The sequence below is a fragment of the Piliocolobus tephrosceles genome, chromosome 13 (assembly GCF_002776525.5).
Source record: "Piliocolobus tephrosceles isolate RC106 chromosome 13, ASM277652v3, whole genome shotgun sequence".
Classification (NCBI taxonomy): domain Eukaryota; kingdom Metazoa; phylum Chordata; class Mammalia; order Primates; family Cercopithecidae; genus Piliocolobus; species Piliocolobus tephrosceles.
The window spans coordinates 109983569-110000494 of NC_045446.1; the positions used below are offsets into that span (position 1 = coordinate 109983569).

Genomic DNA, 16926 nt, shown 5'->3' on the forward strand with positions numbered 1-16926 from the left:
CCCCCTCGTGGGTTCTGGGTGCCCCCCCCATATTTCCTTTCTTGCTTCTTCTGCCTTTTGTTGGGGGGGGGGGCCCCACCTTGCGGTTTTTTTTTTTTTTTTTTTTTTTTTTTTTTTTCTGTATCCCTGTGGCTAACATTGTGACTAGCACATAACAGGCAATTATGTTTTTTAAATATAAAATTCCTTTCTTCCCTCTAAACGCCCTTCACTGAGATAGGAGTTGTGAATCCAGGAGAATACAGTGCACACCTGCAGGAATTTTTACGTAAGTGGAGGCAGCATATCTCAGTGGTTAAGGGCATTGTCATGCCAGATCCCTATTGACTTCAGGAAGGATAGCACCAGATTCAAGAGGCCAAAGACCAAGAGCCAACAAATGCGACATAGGATTTGTTGAGGGGAACTTACATAAGAGAGATCCAGTGGCAACAAGCTGGACAGGAGAACCACCACTGCCTGCAGAAAGCATGCAGTTTATATAGCACTTTCATCTAACACCCTCCCGCTAACAACCTCCACCTGGCAACGTTCATGTAACATGAAACAAAGGGCCTTAGCCCCCTGTATGGCCCATGTTCCAAGGGCTGGGCCAGGGGCTCAGATGTTCCTCATAGATAAGGAATGAATCTCTGGGTAGGCCATGCTTGGAACAGTAGACATACATTCAGGTGCATCTGCCACACAGGGTCATCCTCAGGGTATACTTAAGGTTAACCGCAGTTAGGCGCATCTGCCATACAGGCATGATCTCCAGAGTCATATTGCCTGGGTTTGTACCCTACTCTGCCTCCTACTAACCGTGTCACCTTGGGAAAGCCTTGACTGCTCCATGACTCAGTTTCTCACCTGTAAAATGGAGATAACAATAGGTCCCATCCCATATAATTGTGAGGATTAAATGAGTGTGTGTGTATGTGTGTGTGTGTGTATATATATATATATATACATATAGACAGATAGATAGTGCTTGGAACAATACCTGGTACATTAATAAGAGTAATATAGGTGTTATTTGTGATTATTGTGATGATTATTCTCATTGTTATTAAATTGGCGGAGAGCTTCCCGTCCCCTGCTCTCCTTAACAGCCCAGAATTTCTGGGGGATGCTACTGTTGACAAGGATCTGATCTGGTGGAACAGGGATTATGGCCAAAGATAGATACATCAACAAAATTTAATCCCAGGTCATGCAGCTTGAACCTAGAATCCCAGTCACCCTAGGATAAAGGCCCAATACTTTAGAAGGAACTGGCTCCTTCCCTTTTCCCTTGCCCCCTCAGCCTTTAGACTCCTGAAGACTTTAGTACTGTGTTCTTTCATGGGAAACGATGGCAGCAGGAAGAAAGTCCAGAATCAGATGCTAGAAAAAAAAAAAAATACTGCAACAAAAACAAATGGGGGAAGAGGTTGAGCTCTGCACACTCTCCATTCAGTGAAGTGGATCCTTCCATGTTTTACTTTTCCAGACTATCATTACCTGTTATCCAGTCTATCCCAACACATGTGTAACAGGTCTTCTCCAATTCATCTTACACTGATTTTAATTGAGTATTGCTAGAGCTGGGGTTCTCAACTTTGGTTGCACACTGGAATCACCCAGGGAGCTTTTAAAATGATTGATATCCACACAGAGATTCTGATTTACTTTTTTTCAGAGTGTGGCCTGGGTATTAGGATTTTAAATAGTTCCCAAGTGATTCTACCATGCTATCAAGGTTAAGAACTACGGCCCAAATGTGTATAAGAATCACTGGGGAACTTGTTAAAATGCAGATGTTGTTTGGTAGGTCCGGGGTTAGGTTCTGAGATTCTGAGTCTCTGATGAACTCCAAGGTGATGCAGATTTTGCTGGTCCATAGACAACACTTGGAGTAGCAAGGGCTTGGAGAGCATGATAATATGATTCCCTTGTTCAATAACATCATGGGCTTCCACATAAGATATCTCAGCCTGGCATCTTAGGCTGGCATCAGAGGCATTTAAAGACTCCAACAGCAATGGTTGTCAAATGTGATCATCTGAATGACTTCTGGGCAGGTTTAAAAAAATACAGATCCTTGAACCCGATACCAAACCTACTAAATCATAATATTCAAGGTACAGCCTGCACAGGGTATTTGAAAACACTTCCCAAGTGGCACAGATGATCAACACACTTTAGGAACTGTGATATGCTTCCAAAATAGTTTTCCAGACTCATTTCACATCAATTCAACATACAAACATTTATTGTACCTGCCTCATGCTAGGTCCTACGGAAACAAAGATGAAACCAGTGCCATCCTTGCCTTTGAGGGGTTGGTAAGACAAATGACCAAAACTAGAATATTTACTATTCCCCAGGCATGGTCTAAACACTCACATCTCTGCTAACGGTCTTCTCCTTTTGAGAATGTCTAGGTTCCTCAGCACCCAGGATTGCCTGTCCTGATCAATCAAGGCAGACATTGTCTTTATCCCATTCGAGCCTCCATTCTTATCGCTCAAACTTACTCTGCTCGGTATTAAAATAGAACCAGAGAAGAAAAGGATTTACCAAACGTGAAATACAACAATTGGCCTTTATGTAGTGACTTTCATGTGCCAGTCATTGTTCAAAGCACTTTACATACATAATATTTAAAAATTCTCAAAATAACCTTATGAGATAGGTGTTATTACTATCCCCATTCTGAGGACCGAGGAAAGGGAGGTAACAGAAAAGTAACTTGCCCAAAGACATACCAAGCAAGGTTCACTCTCAAGCCTTATGCTTTACTGCCAAGTTGGTGACAGGGCTGACACTGGAATACTGTAACTTCTAATTCTCATGCCTGAGCACTTTCCTGCTCATCAGTTCCTGTTTCACGCCTTAAATTCAAGCACACGGGCGAGAACGAAGTCTTACATCCCCCACAATGCCTAGTCAGGCTGCAAGCACTTAGTAGGTACTCGATAAATTGATTGGATGAGCTATCCCATTGAGGGGAGGGGAGAAATGGATAATGATTTAAACAAACAACAACAGCTAAACAAGAGCAGCGACCTGCAGGTCTCACGTCACCGCCAGATCCCTCTTGACTCCCCCGCCAGAGAAGGAGGACCCTCCCGCGCGCTTTCGGAACGTCGGTGGCCAGGCTTCGGCTCTGCGCTCCATCCTCCCAGCCAGCAGGTGCCCCCAGACCCCCGGCTCCTCCTCCGCCTCCGTCACAGTCTCGTCCTCCCCCTCTGGTTCCTCCGCTTCCTGTTCCCGCGATCCCGGCCCGGAGCTGCGGGCGCCCGGGCGCCCGAGGCTTCCCGGTACGCTCCGCCAGGTAACCGCGCGGCGCGAACCGCCGGGCCGGGGTGGGCACCGGGTCCGCGCGGCCCACTGGGGAAGGAGGCGGCAGAGGGCCCGGGCTGGCCTCCGAAGGGGAGCGGGCCTCCTCCTGCCTCGGGCGCCCGAGGCCTTCCTGCGCCAAGCTGCGGCGCCAGCCGGATGCGGGGATAACGGTGCCTGGCTCCGTCTCTTGGTCCGGGCGTGGCCGAGCGTCGCAGGCACCGCGGCGCGGAGATGCGATCGCCGTCCCTGCGAGGCCCCGGAACCCGCGCTCGCCACCAGCCACGCCAGCTCCAAGGCTCCTGCTCGCCAGCCTGGCCCTGGAACGGGAGAAACCAGGAGAGGAGCCTTGGACCTTTGAGCGGCGATGGCCTTCCAAATGCCCTTCCGTTCTTTGGCAAAAACCAAGAGCAAAAAGCCGAAACCCACACAGGGAGTTCCCAAGGTCATAGAGTTGTGTCTGCCATTTACGAATGTCTGTTCTTTTATTTAAGTGTTTGTAAATGGGCTACTGTTTTCTCTGTTCTGCCAAGGAATTAGGATTCAGAGAAGAGGACTCTAAAAATACTAATAGGCATATCCAAATGAGCTGATCCGCATTACTGGCCAGTGACCCTGGCCTTTAGAAGGAGACAGGGGAGGGCAGTTCTCTTCACGCGGGATACTTTGTATTTCTGGCCCTTACTCTGAGAATTGGCCTTGATATTTTACAAAGTTTATTTCAGAACTCCATGTCAGAACTGGACCGGACTGTAGAGTTCTCCAGTCCTAGTCTCTTTCTTTCCTTTCCCTTCCTCTCCTTCCCTCTCCTCCTCCTCCTTATTTTCTTTTCTTTCTTTCTTTCTTTTTTTTTTAAACTGGGGTTCTAGAGGTTAAAGTGATTTGCCCACACTCTTATGGCTGGTCTCTCTAGGGGCAGAGACAGAATTGGAACCCAAGTCTATTATGGACACGTACTGTTTTCTTGAATGGAAATCTGATTTCAGATGAAAGCTGTACAGACCTTGACCTTCATGAAGCCCTTTCTGGATAGCGTTCTTGGGAAGTGGCGTGTGTATTGACTTCCACAGATATTATTTCACTGGTCAGAATAAGGTTAAGCAATAAGCATAGCCATGCAGACAATTTCTGCTGAGATGAAGCAGATGTCTGATATGTTTTTGACTTTTTATTTGTACGTTTCAATGGAGGAACTAATGAATACGAATAACAACATCTTGCTCATTTTTAGATTTTGGTCCTGTGTGACCAAATTGACTCAGTTATAGCTGTTCTTGTCCTAACGTATTTGTCACCAGTACAGCTTTCTGGCGTCATTTCATTTTTAACTGAATAGTTGCCTTAAGTATATTTTTAGATCTCAACAAAAACTCCCCACCTCTTGAACCTTGGAATCCTTCTGCTTCACGCTTGGCAAATCTTTGGGTTGGATTTCAGAACTGAATAAAGCCAGGATTTCCCCCCAACCTCCAAGATGTCTGGACTCTTTGTTTAGTTCTATATTTAAGTTTATCCCAAGTTTTGTTTTTGACTGATAAACCTGTGACCCAAATCCAGACCTCAGCTGAATTAAGTATCAGCTTAAAACCACATTAAACTGCCATGTGTCATGTGACCTCTCACAGAAACCAAAGTGGCAGTGTTCTATTTTTTCATGAGTGCTTTTCATTGGGGTTTTTGAACTGTAAAGATATTACTTAATACATGTGCTTTATTATTTGTGTATTATTGCCCAAGCTCAGTCAGCACTGGAGGGTTATTATTGACATTTACTTATCATAAAATGTGATGCCAGCCTACCAGCTCAGAGTGCGGTTCCTGGTTTCCAGTTTACAGCATTCACCAGTTGCTAATATGTTATCTCTGAGGAACTTGGAATTATAAATACAGCCATACTTAAATAGAAGATTCTTGGCTGTGTAGATAAGGAAAACAAGATAAGGCAATATTTTTGAACTATTCTATAATAGAAATGAGGACATATACACAAAATGACCCAATGCTGTTTTCTTAGGGTGCATTCTTTGTTTTTCTGGTTTTGGTCTTTTCATCGCAGGATGGCATTAGCTCTGTGTCTGCAGGTGCTGTGCAGCCTGTGTGGCTGGCTCTCGCTCTATATTTCTTTCTGCCACCTGAATAAGCACCGAAGCTATGAGTGGAGCTGCCGGCTGGTCACCTTCACCCATGGAGTCCTCTCTATAGGCCTCTCCGCTTATATTGGCTTCATTGATGGCCCATGGCCTTTTACCCACCCAGGTAGGTAGGGGATTTTCCCTTAGGGATTTATGATTTGGGGGTAGTCTTAGAAGCATGGGACTTTTAAACAGAATTTGTACAATATTGAAGAATAATTCCCATTATAATTTTGTATTGGAATCCTCACTCTTCTTCATTGTTAACTCTGATATTGTTTGTCACTTGTTTCTGCTTTTCATAACTCTCTACTTTTAAAATAAATTTTAAATTGCTTGTTACAATTTAATCAGAAATATAAAAACCATAAAGCCAGTATCAACATATTCCAAAAGACACAAATAGAACTGTATTACACATATTGTTGTCAACTTGCAACTTTTACTTGACTGTCTACTCAAAAGACAGCATCTTTCCATTTCTATGTTAAGAGGATGAGATGTTCCTTATCCTATTTGTTACTAGATGTACAAGTGTTACTTTCGTAAGTATGCAATTTTTTTTTTTTTTTTTGAGATGGAGTCTTGCTCTGTTGCCCAGGCTAGGGTGCAGTGGCTCAATCTCAGCTCACTGCAAGCTCCACCTCCTGGGTTCGCGCCATTCTCCTGCCTCAGCCTCCCGAGTAGCTGGGACTACAGGTGTCCGCCCCCACGCCCGGCTAATTTTTTTTGTATTTTTAGTAGAGACGGGGTTTCACCATGTTAGTCAGGATGGTCTTGATCTCCTGACCTCATGATCCGCCCGCCTCAGCCTCCCAAAGTGCTGGGATTACAGGCTTGAGCCACGGCACCCAGCCGACTATGCAAAAATTTTACCCCCTTGTATTAATTGGTTGGGGCTGCCATAACACAGTACCACAGAGTGGGTGGCTTAACCAGATGTTTATTTTCTTAAAATTCTACTCAAAAGACAGCATCTTTCCATGTCTATGTTAAGAGGATGAGCTATTCTTATCCTTTTTGTTACCAGATGTACAAGTGTTACTTTCGTAAATATGCAATTTTTATTAAAATTCTGGAGGCTACAAGTCCAAGTTCAAGTTGTTAGCAGGGTTGCTTTCTTCTGAGGCCTCTGTCCTTGGCTCGCAGATGCCCGCCCTCCCACTGTGTCCTTTCATGGTCACCCCTCTGTGTGTGTGTGTGTGTGTGTGTGTGTGTGTGTGTGTGTGTATGCATGCATATCTGTGTCCTAATCCCTTCTTTTAAGGATAACAGTCATATTGGATTACTCTAGTTACCCCATTTTAACTAGATTACCTCTTTAAAGGCCCTATTTCCAAATACACTCACATTCCGAGGTACTGCTGGTTAAGGGCTTTAGCATATGAATTTGGGGAGGGGGGACACAATGCAACCCTTAACTCCCCTGGAATATAATTTTTTAAAATATTTCTTTAGCTTCTCTTACCGAATTTCTGAGTTTTCCCCCCAAACTGTCAAACCGATGAAAGCAACTGTTAAGCTTTGTGTTTTATATGAAGGTTCTAAATGGTTTCAAATATGTCAGGTCCTTAAAACATATGTTCCTGGACATGAGCACACACTAACTTCTGGGGCCCTCTCCAGAATCTACTTTCAGGATAGGTTAGGGCCACTGAGTGTTCAATAACGTAACCCATTAAGCTGAGAAAAAAAATCTGACATTCAGGAAACAATTATCCAAGAGTCTGGAAATAAACCTTTAGAAGGGTAAAAAAAAAAAAAAAGTGTAGGATTTTAATTGAAGAAACAAAATAATTGGATTTTATGCTGTTCCACGGAGAGGACACACATTATTGCCTGTGTTCACTGGAATGCAAACTCACTGAAGTCAGATTCATCAGAACAGCATTTCCTGAGGTCTGACCATCATTTAGTTTGATAAAGGCCTAGATTTTATATTTTAGTCTTTCTATGGCCCTCATTAAAAAGCATGTGCCTACCATTGTTTTTGTTTTAGTGTTCAGTAAGGTTTGAAAGGCAACAACATAGGATCCCTGTGCAAGGTAGCACAATTCCTAGTCACTCAATTTGCTTCCGTCTTGGTTTATTTCAGGCTCACCCAATACACCTCTCCAAGTTCATGTCCTGTGTCTCACCTTGGGCTACTTCATCTTCGACTTGGGCTGGTGCATCTACTTCCAGTCTGAGGGTGCCTTGATGCTGGCTCATCACACATTGAGTATCTTGGGCATTATCATGGCCCTTGTGCTTGGGGAATCTGGCACAGAGGTCAATGCAGTCCTTTTTGGAAGTGAGCTTACCAATCCCTTGCTACAGATGCGCTGGTTTCTCCGGGAAACAGGACACTATCACAGTTTCACTGGAGATGTAGTGGACTTCCTCTTTGTGGCTCTGTTCACAGGAGTGAGGATTGGTGTAGGAGCTCGCCTCCTTTTCTGTGAAATGGTCTCCCCCACGCCTAAGTGGTTTGTGAAGGCTGGGGGAGTAGCGATGTATGCTGTGTCTTGGTGTTTCATGTTTAGCATCTGGCGCTTTGCATGGAGGAAGAGCATCAAGAAGTACCATGCTTGGAGAAGCAGGCGGAGTGAGGAACGGCAGCTGAAACACAACGGACATCTCAAAATACACTAGCCAAGGCTTGCTCCAGATTATGGATTGGGTTAAGTCAGCCATGGAAACCAGGTTGGAAATATGACTGTTACGGAATTATGCTTATAACAAACTTAGGTTTCAAAAAAGGGCTAAATTTATTGATCAATTTGGTCAGTCTTCAAGCCGAGCATATATCAGTATTAAAACACCAACTTCTACAGTGGCACAGTTGTAGAAAGTGCGGATACTCCATGGTAGTTGGGAATAAGTCAGAACTGTGAAGTGAGTACAACTGGCATTTGTTTTCATTTGTGGTGACCCTGGGTCCTCCTGTCCCTGGGAGGTTTGATGTTCAGGCAGTTTAGAAAGGAACTGAAAAAAGATTAGTGCTATTTCTTGTTCCTTTGAGAACTAACTCTTTCAATAAACACTTATTTCTGCTTTCCATGTATCTATTTATCTAAGTTTACCCCATTTACTATAAGGTGAGGGGCTTTCAGAAAGAGACATGCCTTTGGGATTCTGAACATTAGATCGGGGAATTGGGCCGCTTAAACAGAGGGGCGTAGGAGGGCGAGAGTGAAACTGCGGCAGCGAAGGAGAGCGTTACTTACTGAACCTCCTATACCAACTGTGCCAGAGGTGCCCAAGACCACTGCCAGGTTCCATAATTCTCTAGGAGGACTCAGTGGACTCAGCATATAGTCTTACTCATAGTTTTGATTTATTGTAGTGAAAAGATTCAAAGAAAAATCGGTAAAAGGAAAAGGCACCTGAGACAAAGTCTAGGGTAAAGCAAGCATAAGTTTCCAGAGTCTCTCCCAATGGAATCACACAGGATGCGCTTAGTTCTCCTAGCAGTGATTTGTGAAAACGTGTGAATGGGCTATCTACTGGACAAGGTCATTACAGACTCAGTGCCCAAGGTTTTTACTGAGGACAGGTCACCTAGGCAGTCTTTCCCTGGCAGATAGCAAAATTCGAGGCTTTCAAAAGGAAAGCAGGTGTTCAGCATAAGCCATATTGTTTGCACAAACAGTTCAGACACAGTAAGCCAGTCTTATCAGTTAATGGTGGGAGCCCTTCCAAAATCTGAGTTCCCAAATGCCGGCCAGGGGCCAACCCTGTAATCAGGCCTCTCCAAGGATAGCAGTTTAGGCCTGCTATGTTAACTCTTTTCTGCACAAAAACCTGTAGAGTTAGGGCTTTGGATTTGAGATGAATGAAGTGTGGGTAGATTTACTGAGTCCTGTTATATGGGTTCTGCCCTACCGGGAAAACTACGCCAGTTCTCAGGGCTTTTGTGCATTAATCTCCTAGGCATTTGAGGCTATGACTAAATTCCATAGGGATTTATCATGTGGCTTCCACTGTGCTTGAGATGGCAGTTTAGATTTCAGCTCTGCTGTACATATTGCAAACTAGAACCAAAGACTTTAAAGTGTATACTGGCCTCAGGGGGATGAGGTCAATTTTTTTTTTTTTTTTTCATTTTAGATACATTCCCTTTTAGTACTCCTGCTTTTCTTATTTTTATAAAATGGTACCACTCTATGAAGAAACTAATACAACAAGGCCAGTCTTGAAAGGAAAAAAAATAATAATTCTTAGTGTGACAGTCTCCAAGAGAAGCAAGAATATAAGCTTAGAACAAGGGGTTAAGAATCAAGAATTCCTGGGTTCTTTTAACTAATTTTGCTACTCACTTGCCAGATCATTTGGATAGGTTACTTGTTTCTTCTTTGCCTGAGTTTAAACCTATTGTGAATGAATGAAATACCCTGTAGTATATTTCATAGAGACATTATGTGGCATTTTATTAATGGAGGTCTTTCTTGTAGGGCTTTTATGAAAACATGAAGTATTTATTTGTGTATTTATTGATTATTTTTACCGTGTTATTTAAGTCAATGGTGTTTGATTAGCTCAGTGGGTGAGCAAGCATATGGTGCTACTGGAGTCAAGGATGGTCAGTAGGAAGTGTCAGTTCATTCCATGGCCACTGGTGATCTAATGTAATGAGTGGTTTTTTTTTTTTTAGAGATGGAGTCTTGCTCTGTCACCTGGGCTGGAGTGCAGTGGAGTCATCTCGACTTACTGCAACCTCCGCCTTCTGGGTTCAAGTGATTCTCCTGCCTCAGCCTCCCGAGTAGCTGGGACTACAGGCGTGTGCCACCATGCCTGGCTACTTTTTGTATTTTTAGTAGAGACGGGGTTTCACCATATTGGCCAGGCTGGTCTCGAACTCCTGACTTCATGACCTGCCCGCCTCAGCTTCCCAAAGTGCTGGGATTACAGGCGTGAGCCACCATGCTCAGCCATGAGTGGTCTTGAAAATGGAAAATGGTCTTGGCCACAGAAACCAGGCATGAGGGAGTGGGTTGGAATGGTGTAAAGTCATCACTGTTCAGGAAACAGTAACTTTAAATGCATGTTAACAGTGCGTCTTTAAAAATGAATGTCATTTGGTTAAAGAGTTTTGCTGGGCATTGAGATAATCTGTCAGCATCTCAACTTCCTGTTTTTTTTCTTAATTTCCACTTTTTTTTTTCTATGATGAGTGCCCCTAAAATGCTGGTGAGCTTCTTTCCAATAAAATTGCAGTCAAAGTAGGATGCTGGGGAATGCTGATTTTAGCAAGACTCGTAGAGAAGAGTGGCTTGGCACATGAGCTTAAAAAAACAGAAAAAAAGCTGGCTCTTGAATTTTGGCACAGTGCAACCTGTTCCATACCAGATAAATGAACAGGCTTAATGTGGTACCAATTCTTTTTCTCTCTTACTCCTCAGAAATGAAGGGACTGCAGATATTGTTTTGGGAACACTTTCATGGGACTGTATGTAGATTTTTTTGAATGGTGAGAAATCTGAATAATTGGTAAGGGGAAGGGAATCCCTCATTTCAGCTTTTCTTGATGTTGTTACTAATAACTATGAAAAAACTTCTGAGAGAACAATGTGAACTGAAGATGACTCAGCAGTTAAGATGATGCTAAGTTTTGAAACCACAGGTAAATGAAGGGCTAATGAATGTGTGGTATACTCGGACAAAATGAAGTACTCATTTGCACTGGATTACTATGTAATGATAACGAACACTGTTCAAGAAGGATTTATATTTCCATAAGATTTGTACTAAATTTTGTAAAAGTAAAACAACTTTTTATATATCCAGAGTCTGGCTTTATATTTTTGTGGTGGTTTTTCCAAGAAGTTAAAAAAAGCCTTTTGACCTGTAGAAATGTTGACCTGTATTCATACTTACTAGTGAATTTCACTAATCTGCTGTTCATTATCCGTCATTCCCCCAATTTTGTCATTTTGGGGAGTAACAATTGACATACAGAAAACAGTTTGCCAAAAGAGAGAGGAAGAACCTTAATGTGTTTCTTGTTCTGCCACCTGTTTGGACACTTGCCTTGAAAATGGTGATGTCAAGTGAGTTGACATCAGAGACATCATCTGAAGACAGCTGGAGGCCCTGTCTTGAGGACTGTACTACCAATGCCTAAAACAGTCTGGGACGCATAGTAGATACTTAATAAGCATGTTGAAAGAATGGACAAGAGGATGAGAATGTGGTTTAGAATAATCCCCATTGGAAAACCTCCTCAAAGAGCATGTCCAGTGGATTGGGTCATCCATGTCATTTTTCTAGGTAAAGTAATACTGACCCTGAGGAGTGTGTTCTACCTAGACTGGCTTGACTTTCTGAAGGCATCCTATAGTTACAGCCTTTACAACAGTTGAGCTACCAGCAGCTTTAAAGAGGCTTTGAGGGTTTTTTGTTTGTTTGTTTGTTTTTTAAATCATCAATGCTTTGTAGGTGACTATAGAGATTTTCATCATTAAAAAAAATTAGTTCTGGAATGAATAACCACTGCTTCATTCAATCTTTTGCTTACCAGCTTCTGAAGCTTTCTCACAGCAAAATGCCTTCTTTGCTCACAGCTAGAACCGTGGGTCTGTTTAAGTTTGGAAAGATCTTGAAAGCAGCTTGCCAAGAGGTTTTGTATGCAAGGAAGAGAAGGTGAATTAGGAAACTTTCCCAGTTTGTTTTATTCCTGAAGCTTAAGTATTGAGGCTTCCCTCAAGTATTAAGGGAAGGGAGGAACTCATTTTTAAAATGCATGATTTGATGAGTCATTGGGTTCAATTAATTTGATACTTAACACTGTAACATTATTAGAATAGGGGAAAATAAGTTACTTAATACTTTTAAGAAAGATTTATTAAGTTTGGGAATAAGGTTTGCATTTTGGTCAGTGTGTATATATAGAGAGAGAGATGAATGGGATTCGTTTCAGTTACATGTAAACACTCAATTTAAGAGTCTTCAGGGTAGAATTGTCATGCTAGGATACACCAGCAGGTGGCAATGTGTCCTGGTCTCATCATTAGGAAAGTGCCTTGGCTAATCCGCTTCTATTCTTTCCAAAAATAAACATTACAAAATTAGCTGGCTGTGCCTTGAACCTAAAAAATCGAGCAATAGAGTCGTCTCTGGCCTCTGTTTATCTTTTCCTTTTTTTTTTTTCCACGCCCCCCGTTCTAACAAACGTCAGTGTGAGCTCATGCCTCTATTCGGGGATAATGATCCTTTCATGAACTGTTGTGGAATGACTTTTTGCAACAGCATTGTTAAGAGGTAATTGTTTCCTCTCTCCACATCCACTGTTTATTAGATTTGATTTGCTACTTGGATTCCACAAAATGGCTGAAATTCCTTGCCACCAACATAGGTTTACGCTCGAAAGTCTGAAAATAGTTTGATAAAGGGAATAGGCACTTTAGACGTTTGCAGGCAGAACTGAAGACCTGTATTATACGTGGTACCTAAATTGCCATAATACTGAATTATTAAATCATAAAACTAGATGGGTATCTAAATCTCTCTACCCAGCAGGGGAAAAAAAACGAAAAAACGTTTGGAACCCTTCAAAGAGAACCGTAATGCTATCTACTGGATAAATATACTTCGTTTTTTCTCCCATTTCTTCCCACAACACGCTTGTTAAGTCGCCATGGAAAGCACCATGCCTTCTCAATTTGGCAAATAACACATTTCATTTTGCCAAGGCAAAAGCAGCCTAAAAGTAATATTTATACCGAGAAGCCCTGGCTGCAGTCCCCAGCTGCTCTCCCTCAGCCCTGCGCCTCCGGCTCCCGCCGCGCTCTCCCCCCGGAGCCGGCAGGTGCCCAGGTAAGCGGGGCCTGCGGAGGCAGCGAGGGGCGCCGGCCGGTCACTGGCAGAACGCTTGCAGCCAGAAGACAGGAGAGAGAGTACATTCCCTTAAGGAATAAAAGTTTCCAGGACAAGGGGGGCTGGTAATTTCCAAAGAGCCTCCCGGCACGATGTCCTCGGGATCTGGGGGGCGCTCTCGGGAGATCTCTGGTGAAAGTAGACTTAGTACAAACTGGCCTCGAAAGAGAACGTATCGGCACTCAGGGGCCCAGGCGCCGCGGGAGGTGGGTGGGCCTCCCGGGACTGCACCGGTCCCACCTCCCTCCGCCCCGCAGGACTACTTTTTCGCTCCCCCAAACAGGGCTCCGGCGGAGGCGTCCTTCAAGGGCGGGAGCGCAAGCCAGAGCGGCGGAGGGATCCCGGGTGAGGCGGCTTCCCGAAGTCAGAGGGGAGGGGGCCAAAAAAGTCGGCTGGGGACGGGAAGCGCGAGCTCGCGCCGGACGCGGCTAGGGCCGGGAAGCCAGCACCGGAACCGGAACCCGCGCGCGCGCCCGCGGTTGCGCGGCCCCCACCGCCGCCAGCCTCCTCCGCTGTCTGCGCGCGCTCCCGCGAGGGCCTCCAGAACCCGGCGAGCCGGCCCTGCGCGGGGAGAAGCCGCCGCCTCCGCCTCCGCCTCCCGGACCAGGGCTTCCAGGCCGGGCCGGACGGGCATCTCCCGCCCCTCGCGGGGAGCGTCGGGGAGGAGCCGCCGCCTCTGGCGACTGCGGAAGAGTCCGGGCCTCAAAGGGATGGGGAGCAGCCCGCGGCGCTGAGAGACACGGGTCCCTGTCACCTCGGGCCGCGGGACCCCTCCCCCGGCGCCCGCGGCTCGTCCCAGCACCGGGAGCCTGGTGGGGGCGGCGAGCAGAGGAGGAGCCCCGGGCCCGGGACATGGAACCGCGCGAGCCCGGCGCGGGACGGCCGGAGACGCGGCCAACGCTGCGGCCAGGAGCGGCCGGCAGCCCCAGATAGAGAGCCGGGAGGGAGGGCCCCGGCCCTTGCCGCGGCGGGCAGTTCGAGGCCCCGAGACTCCAGAGGAGGAGCCGACACCCGTCCCTGAGCTGATCCCGCCCCAGCCCCGGCGGGAGTCCCGGGTCCCCTTCCCACGGCGCGCGGACTTCTCTCTCTGAGGAAGTTTCTCCTTGTGCCTTCTGGAGGATTTCTCGCTAGCTCGACTCAGTCTGGACTGACTCGCTCCCTGGCTTTCTCAGTTTGTTTTGGGAGATAACTTGTTTTCCTCCAACCCGCATCCGTTGACCCCTTCCAATCGGATGGTCTAGATGACTGAATGGAGTTTTGAGTTGGACTTCTGTGTCCCTGACGGAGTTGGGCCTGATCCCAGAGCACTGGGGGTGGGGAGGAGGTGTTACTGTAAAATGCAAGTTGGATAAAAGGAGGACCTCTCGCCAAGGGCCCCAATGAGTGGCACACAGTCTACTATCACCGACAGGTTGGTATGAATTCCTCCTTCGCTCGGCCTCCCGGAATCGGGTCTGACCTAGCAGGGGAGTCGGTGATTGCAGATTGCCTTTGGCCAGCGAAGTTGACAGGCAGAGGAAAGAGGGTTGTTTCGGAGCAGTGCAGTTAGCCTGGGGTTGCTGCCGAGTTATCCAGTTGATTGACTTTTGGAAATGTAATTTTTCCGGAGAGAAACTTCCCTCCCGATTCTCAGAGAAGGGGGAGGCAAAACCATTATTGTGGTTTTCTGCCTGTAGTGTGCATTAGGATTGTGTACTCGTTTGGAAATCAGAGCAGAAGGTCATTTTGGGTGAAGGTCGGTTCCTGAAGTCGACTTGGTATTCGTGTATTATTTCTCAGCTTTAGCCCTGTCCTGCAGTAGTTTCTCAAGACAATTACATTTTAGGAATTTCTACCTGTGAACTTAATGTTGAGCCTACTGCATGGTGACCTGGGAACTTGATCTCTTTGGGATGTTGACCTGCACAGTGTTTAATTATTATCTAATAACTTTCCAGAATGTTGACATTACCAGTAAATCACAGGTTCTTGCTGGAAGCAATGTCCAGGAGCTGAAGAAATGAGGGTAAATCATGGGGTTTGCTTTTAATTCTTGTATTTAAATATTTCATCTCCCAGAACACTTGGCGTTTAAGAGATATAAACCGTAAGCATAGTATAAGCGCGCAGCTGAATTTGTTGAATTCTGTGTCTGTCCTTTATAGCACTTACCAGTGTTGCATGGTGGTGTGTGGCGAATGGAGCTAGACCATGTGTGGTTGAAGTACAGTTTGCTTATCCTAAGTTACTTTTGTTTATAGGGCAAGGGATAAAAAGCATATTGATTCCTTGACCACATTTCATTTCTCAGTTTCATTGTGACACTGCATGCCGGTCCGAAATGTCAGCTTGCTTTATTTTTAAGTTAATCTTCAAATCATTATATCATGAAAAAATAGATCAAGTAACTGAATTAGAGGGTCAAAGCTCTTTGATGAAAAGTGCAACAATAGTGCTTCTGCACAAAGTAGTCTAATTTCCTAATAAGAGTTTTACCCAATTGTAAGACTCATTTGTTGATTTTAAAAGGGCCAAATTCCATTATCATACCATAACAGCTACTCCAGAAACAGAACTTCCTCTTCCTGTTGATGCTTCCCAGCATCACATGAATGTTCACTTAAAAGAGTCCGTTAAATATTTAAAGTATTTATATTTACTCTTTGTGTATTTTTCAAAGTGGGTTTTCATTTTCAATGAAATAATTTTTAACTTTTCCAAGTATTGACAATGCTTATCTTGCTTTCTTCTGGTTATCCCCATTTTTTCCCTTTCAGGGTGTTTCACTTCTGAGAAGTCACTTTTACGGGTGTGGGGATAATTGTTTTCCTGGTTCATTCAATTATGGCTCTTTCTGTTGAGCCTGTAAACAAAAGTCTTAGTAGGAACTAATGTAATGTTGGTTTTCATTGCGATGCTGAGGTGTTTAATTTATAGAAACAGAACGAACTCATTCCACACACAAGTGAGTTAAAAGCCCTCAAGTAACGATTTTTCTTCAGCATTGCTTCTCAGAGATTTTCCTTGTCTTCTCGTTATCTTGGAAATAGAATCTTGAGACTTCTGTCTTCTTTATAACTTAGATGGCATATAAACATTCAATAAGGATGAAATTGTTGAAAGCCTGTTTTTTTTTTTTTTTGTTTTGTTTTTTTTGCCAGGCACTATGCTAGGCACAAGAGATTACAAAGTGAATATTGTAAGATTAATCTGCAGATTGGTTTGGGTATTAATGTTTTTTGAATAGGTTCAGGTGCTGCTGCCTAATTCTACATTTTTTTTTTGTTTTTAAAGAAAAAAATCTTGGAAGCCAATTAATAAGCACTACTGAGACCTGTTTCGTAGGAATTTTTTTTTACTAGGGTCTTTTTTTATTAAGAATTATTCTTATTTGACCACATTTAAATATATTTCGTAAATATAAAGCATCTGTTTGCTGTTAAGATAGTAGTTGTTCCTAATTTGAATATATGTTGTGGTGAAATCTGGAGGTACTGGTTTAGTAGTATTTCTCTGCCAAGGTGTCTTAACAAAGTTATGAGTATATAATAGTTTTTAGCTTTGTCTCAGCCGTACCTCATCTTTTTTTTTGCAGTGTCTAACTCTTACTGTAGGTATATTTTGCTGATTCTAGAGCTATTGGAAAATTAACAGC

The 16926-nt window shown here is 44.3% G+C and overlaps 2 protein-coding genes across 11 annotated transcripts in view; both read left to right on the top strand.

Annotated features, from left to right (window-relative positions):
- The first annotated feature begins 2977 nt into the window (after positions 1–2977).
- TLCD5 (TLC domain containing 5) lies at positions 2978–11204 on the top strand. Of its 8 annotated transcripts, none has more exons than XM_023208073.2 (4): positions 2978–3298; positions 5360–5559; positions 7531–7603; positions 7961–11204. In XM_023208073.2, the coding sequence occupies exons 2-4, from the start codon at positions 5361–5363 to the stop codon at positions 8067–8069; spliced, it is 381 nt and encodes a 126-aa protein (XP_023063841.1). In that variant the 5' UTR covers positions 2978–3298; position 5360; the 3' UTR covers positions 8070–11204. The 8 variants fall into 8 exon arrangements, with proteins under 8 accessions (XP_023063841.1, XP_023063835.1, XP_023063837.1 ...); XM_023208069.3 differs by having other exon boundaries at positions 3101–3298; positions 5041–5559; XM_023208068.2 differs by adding an exon at positions 5041–5245 and having other exon boundaries at positions 3229–3298; positions 7531–8185.
- Positions 11205–13650: 2446 nt separating this feature from the next.
- Positions 13651–16926, top strand: part of ARHGEF12 (Rho guanine nucleotide exchange factor 12) — a 149537-nt gene continuing 146261 nt past the window's right edge. For 2 of the 3 annotated variants that reach the window (XM_023208480.2, XM_023208482.2), the window contains exon 1: positions 13651–14703. In XM_023208480.2, the coding sequence (XP_023064248.1) occupies positions 14672–14703 (32 nt within the window). In that variant the 5' untranslated portion in view covers positions 13651–14671. The remainder of the gene's footprint in view (positions 14704–16926) is intronic. The other variant, XM_023208481.3, reaches the window with a different exon arrangement.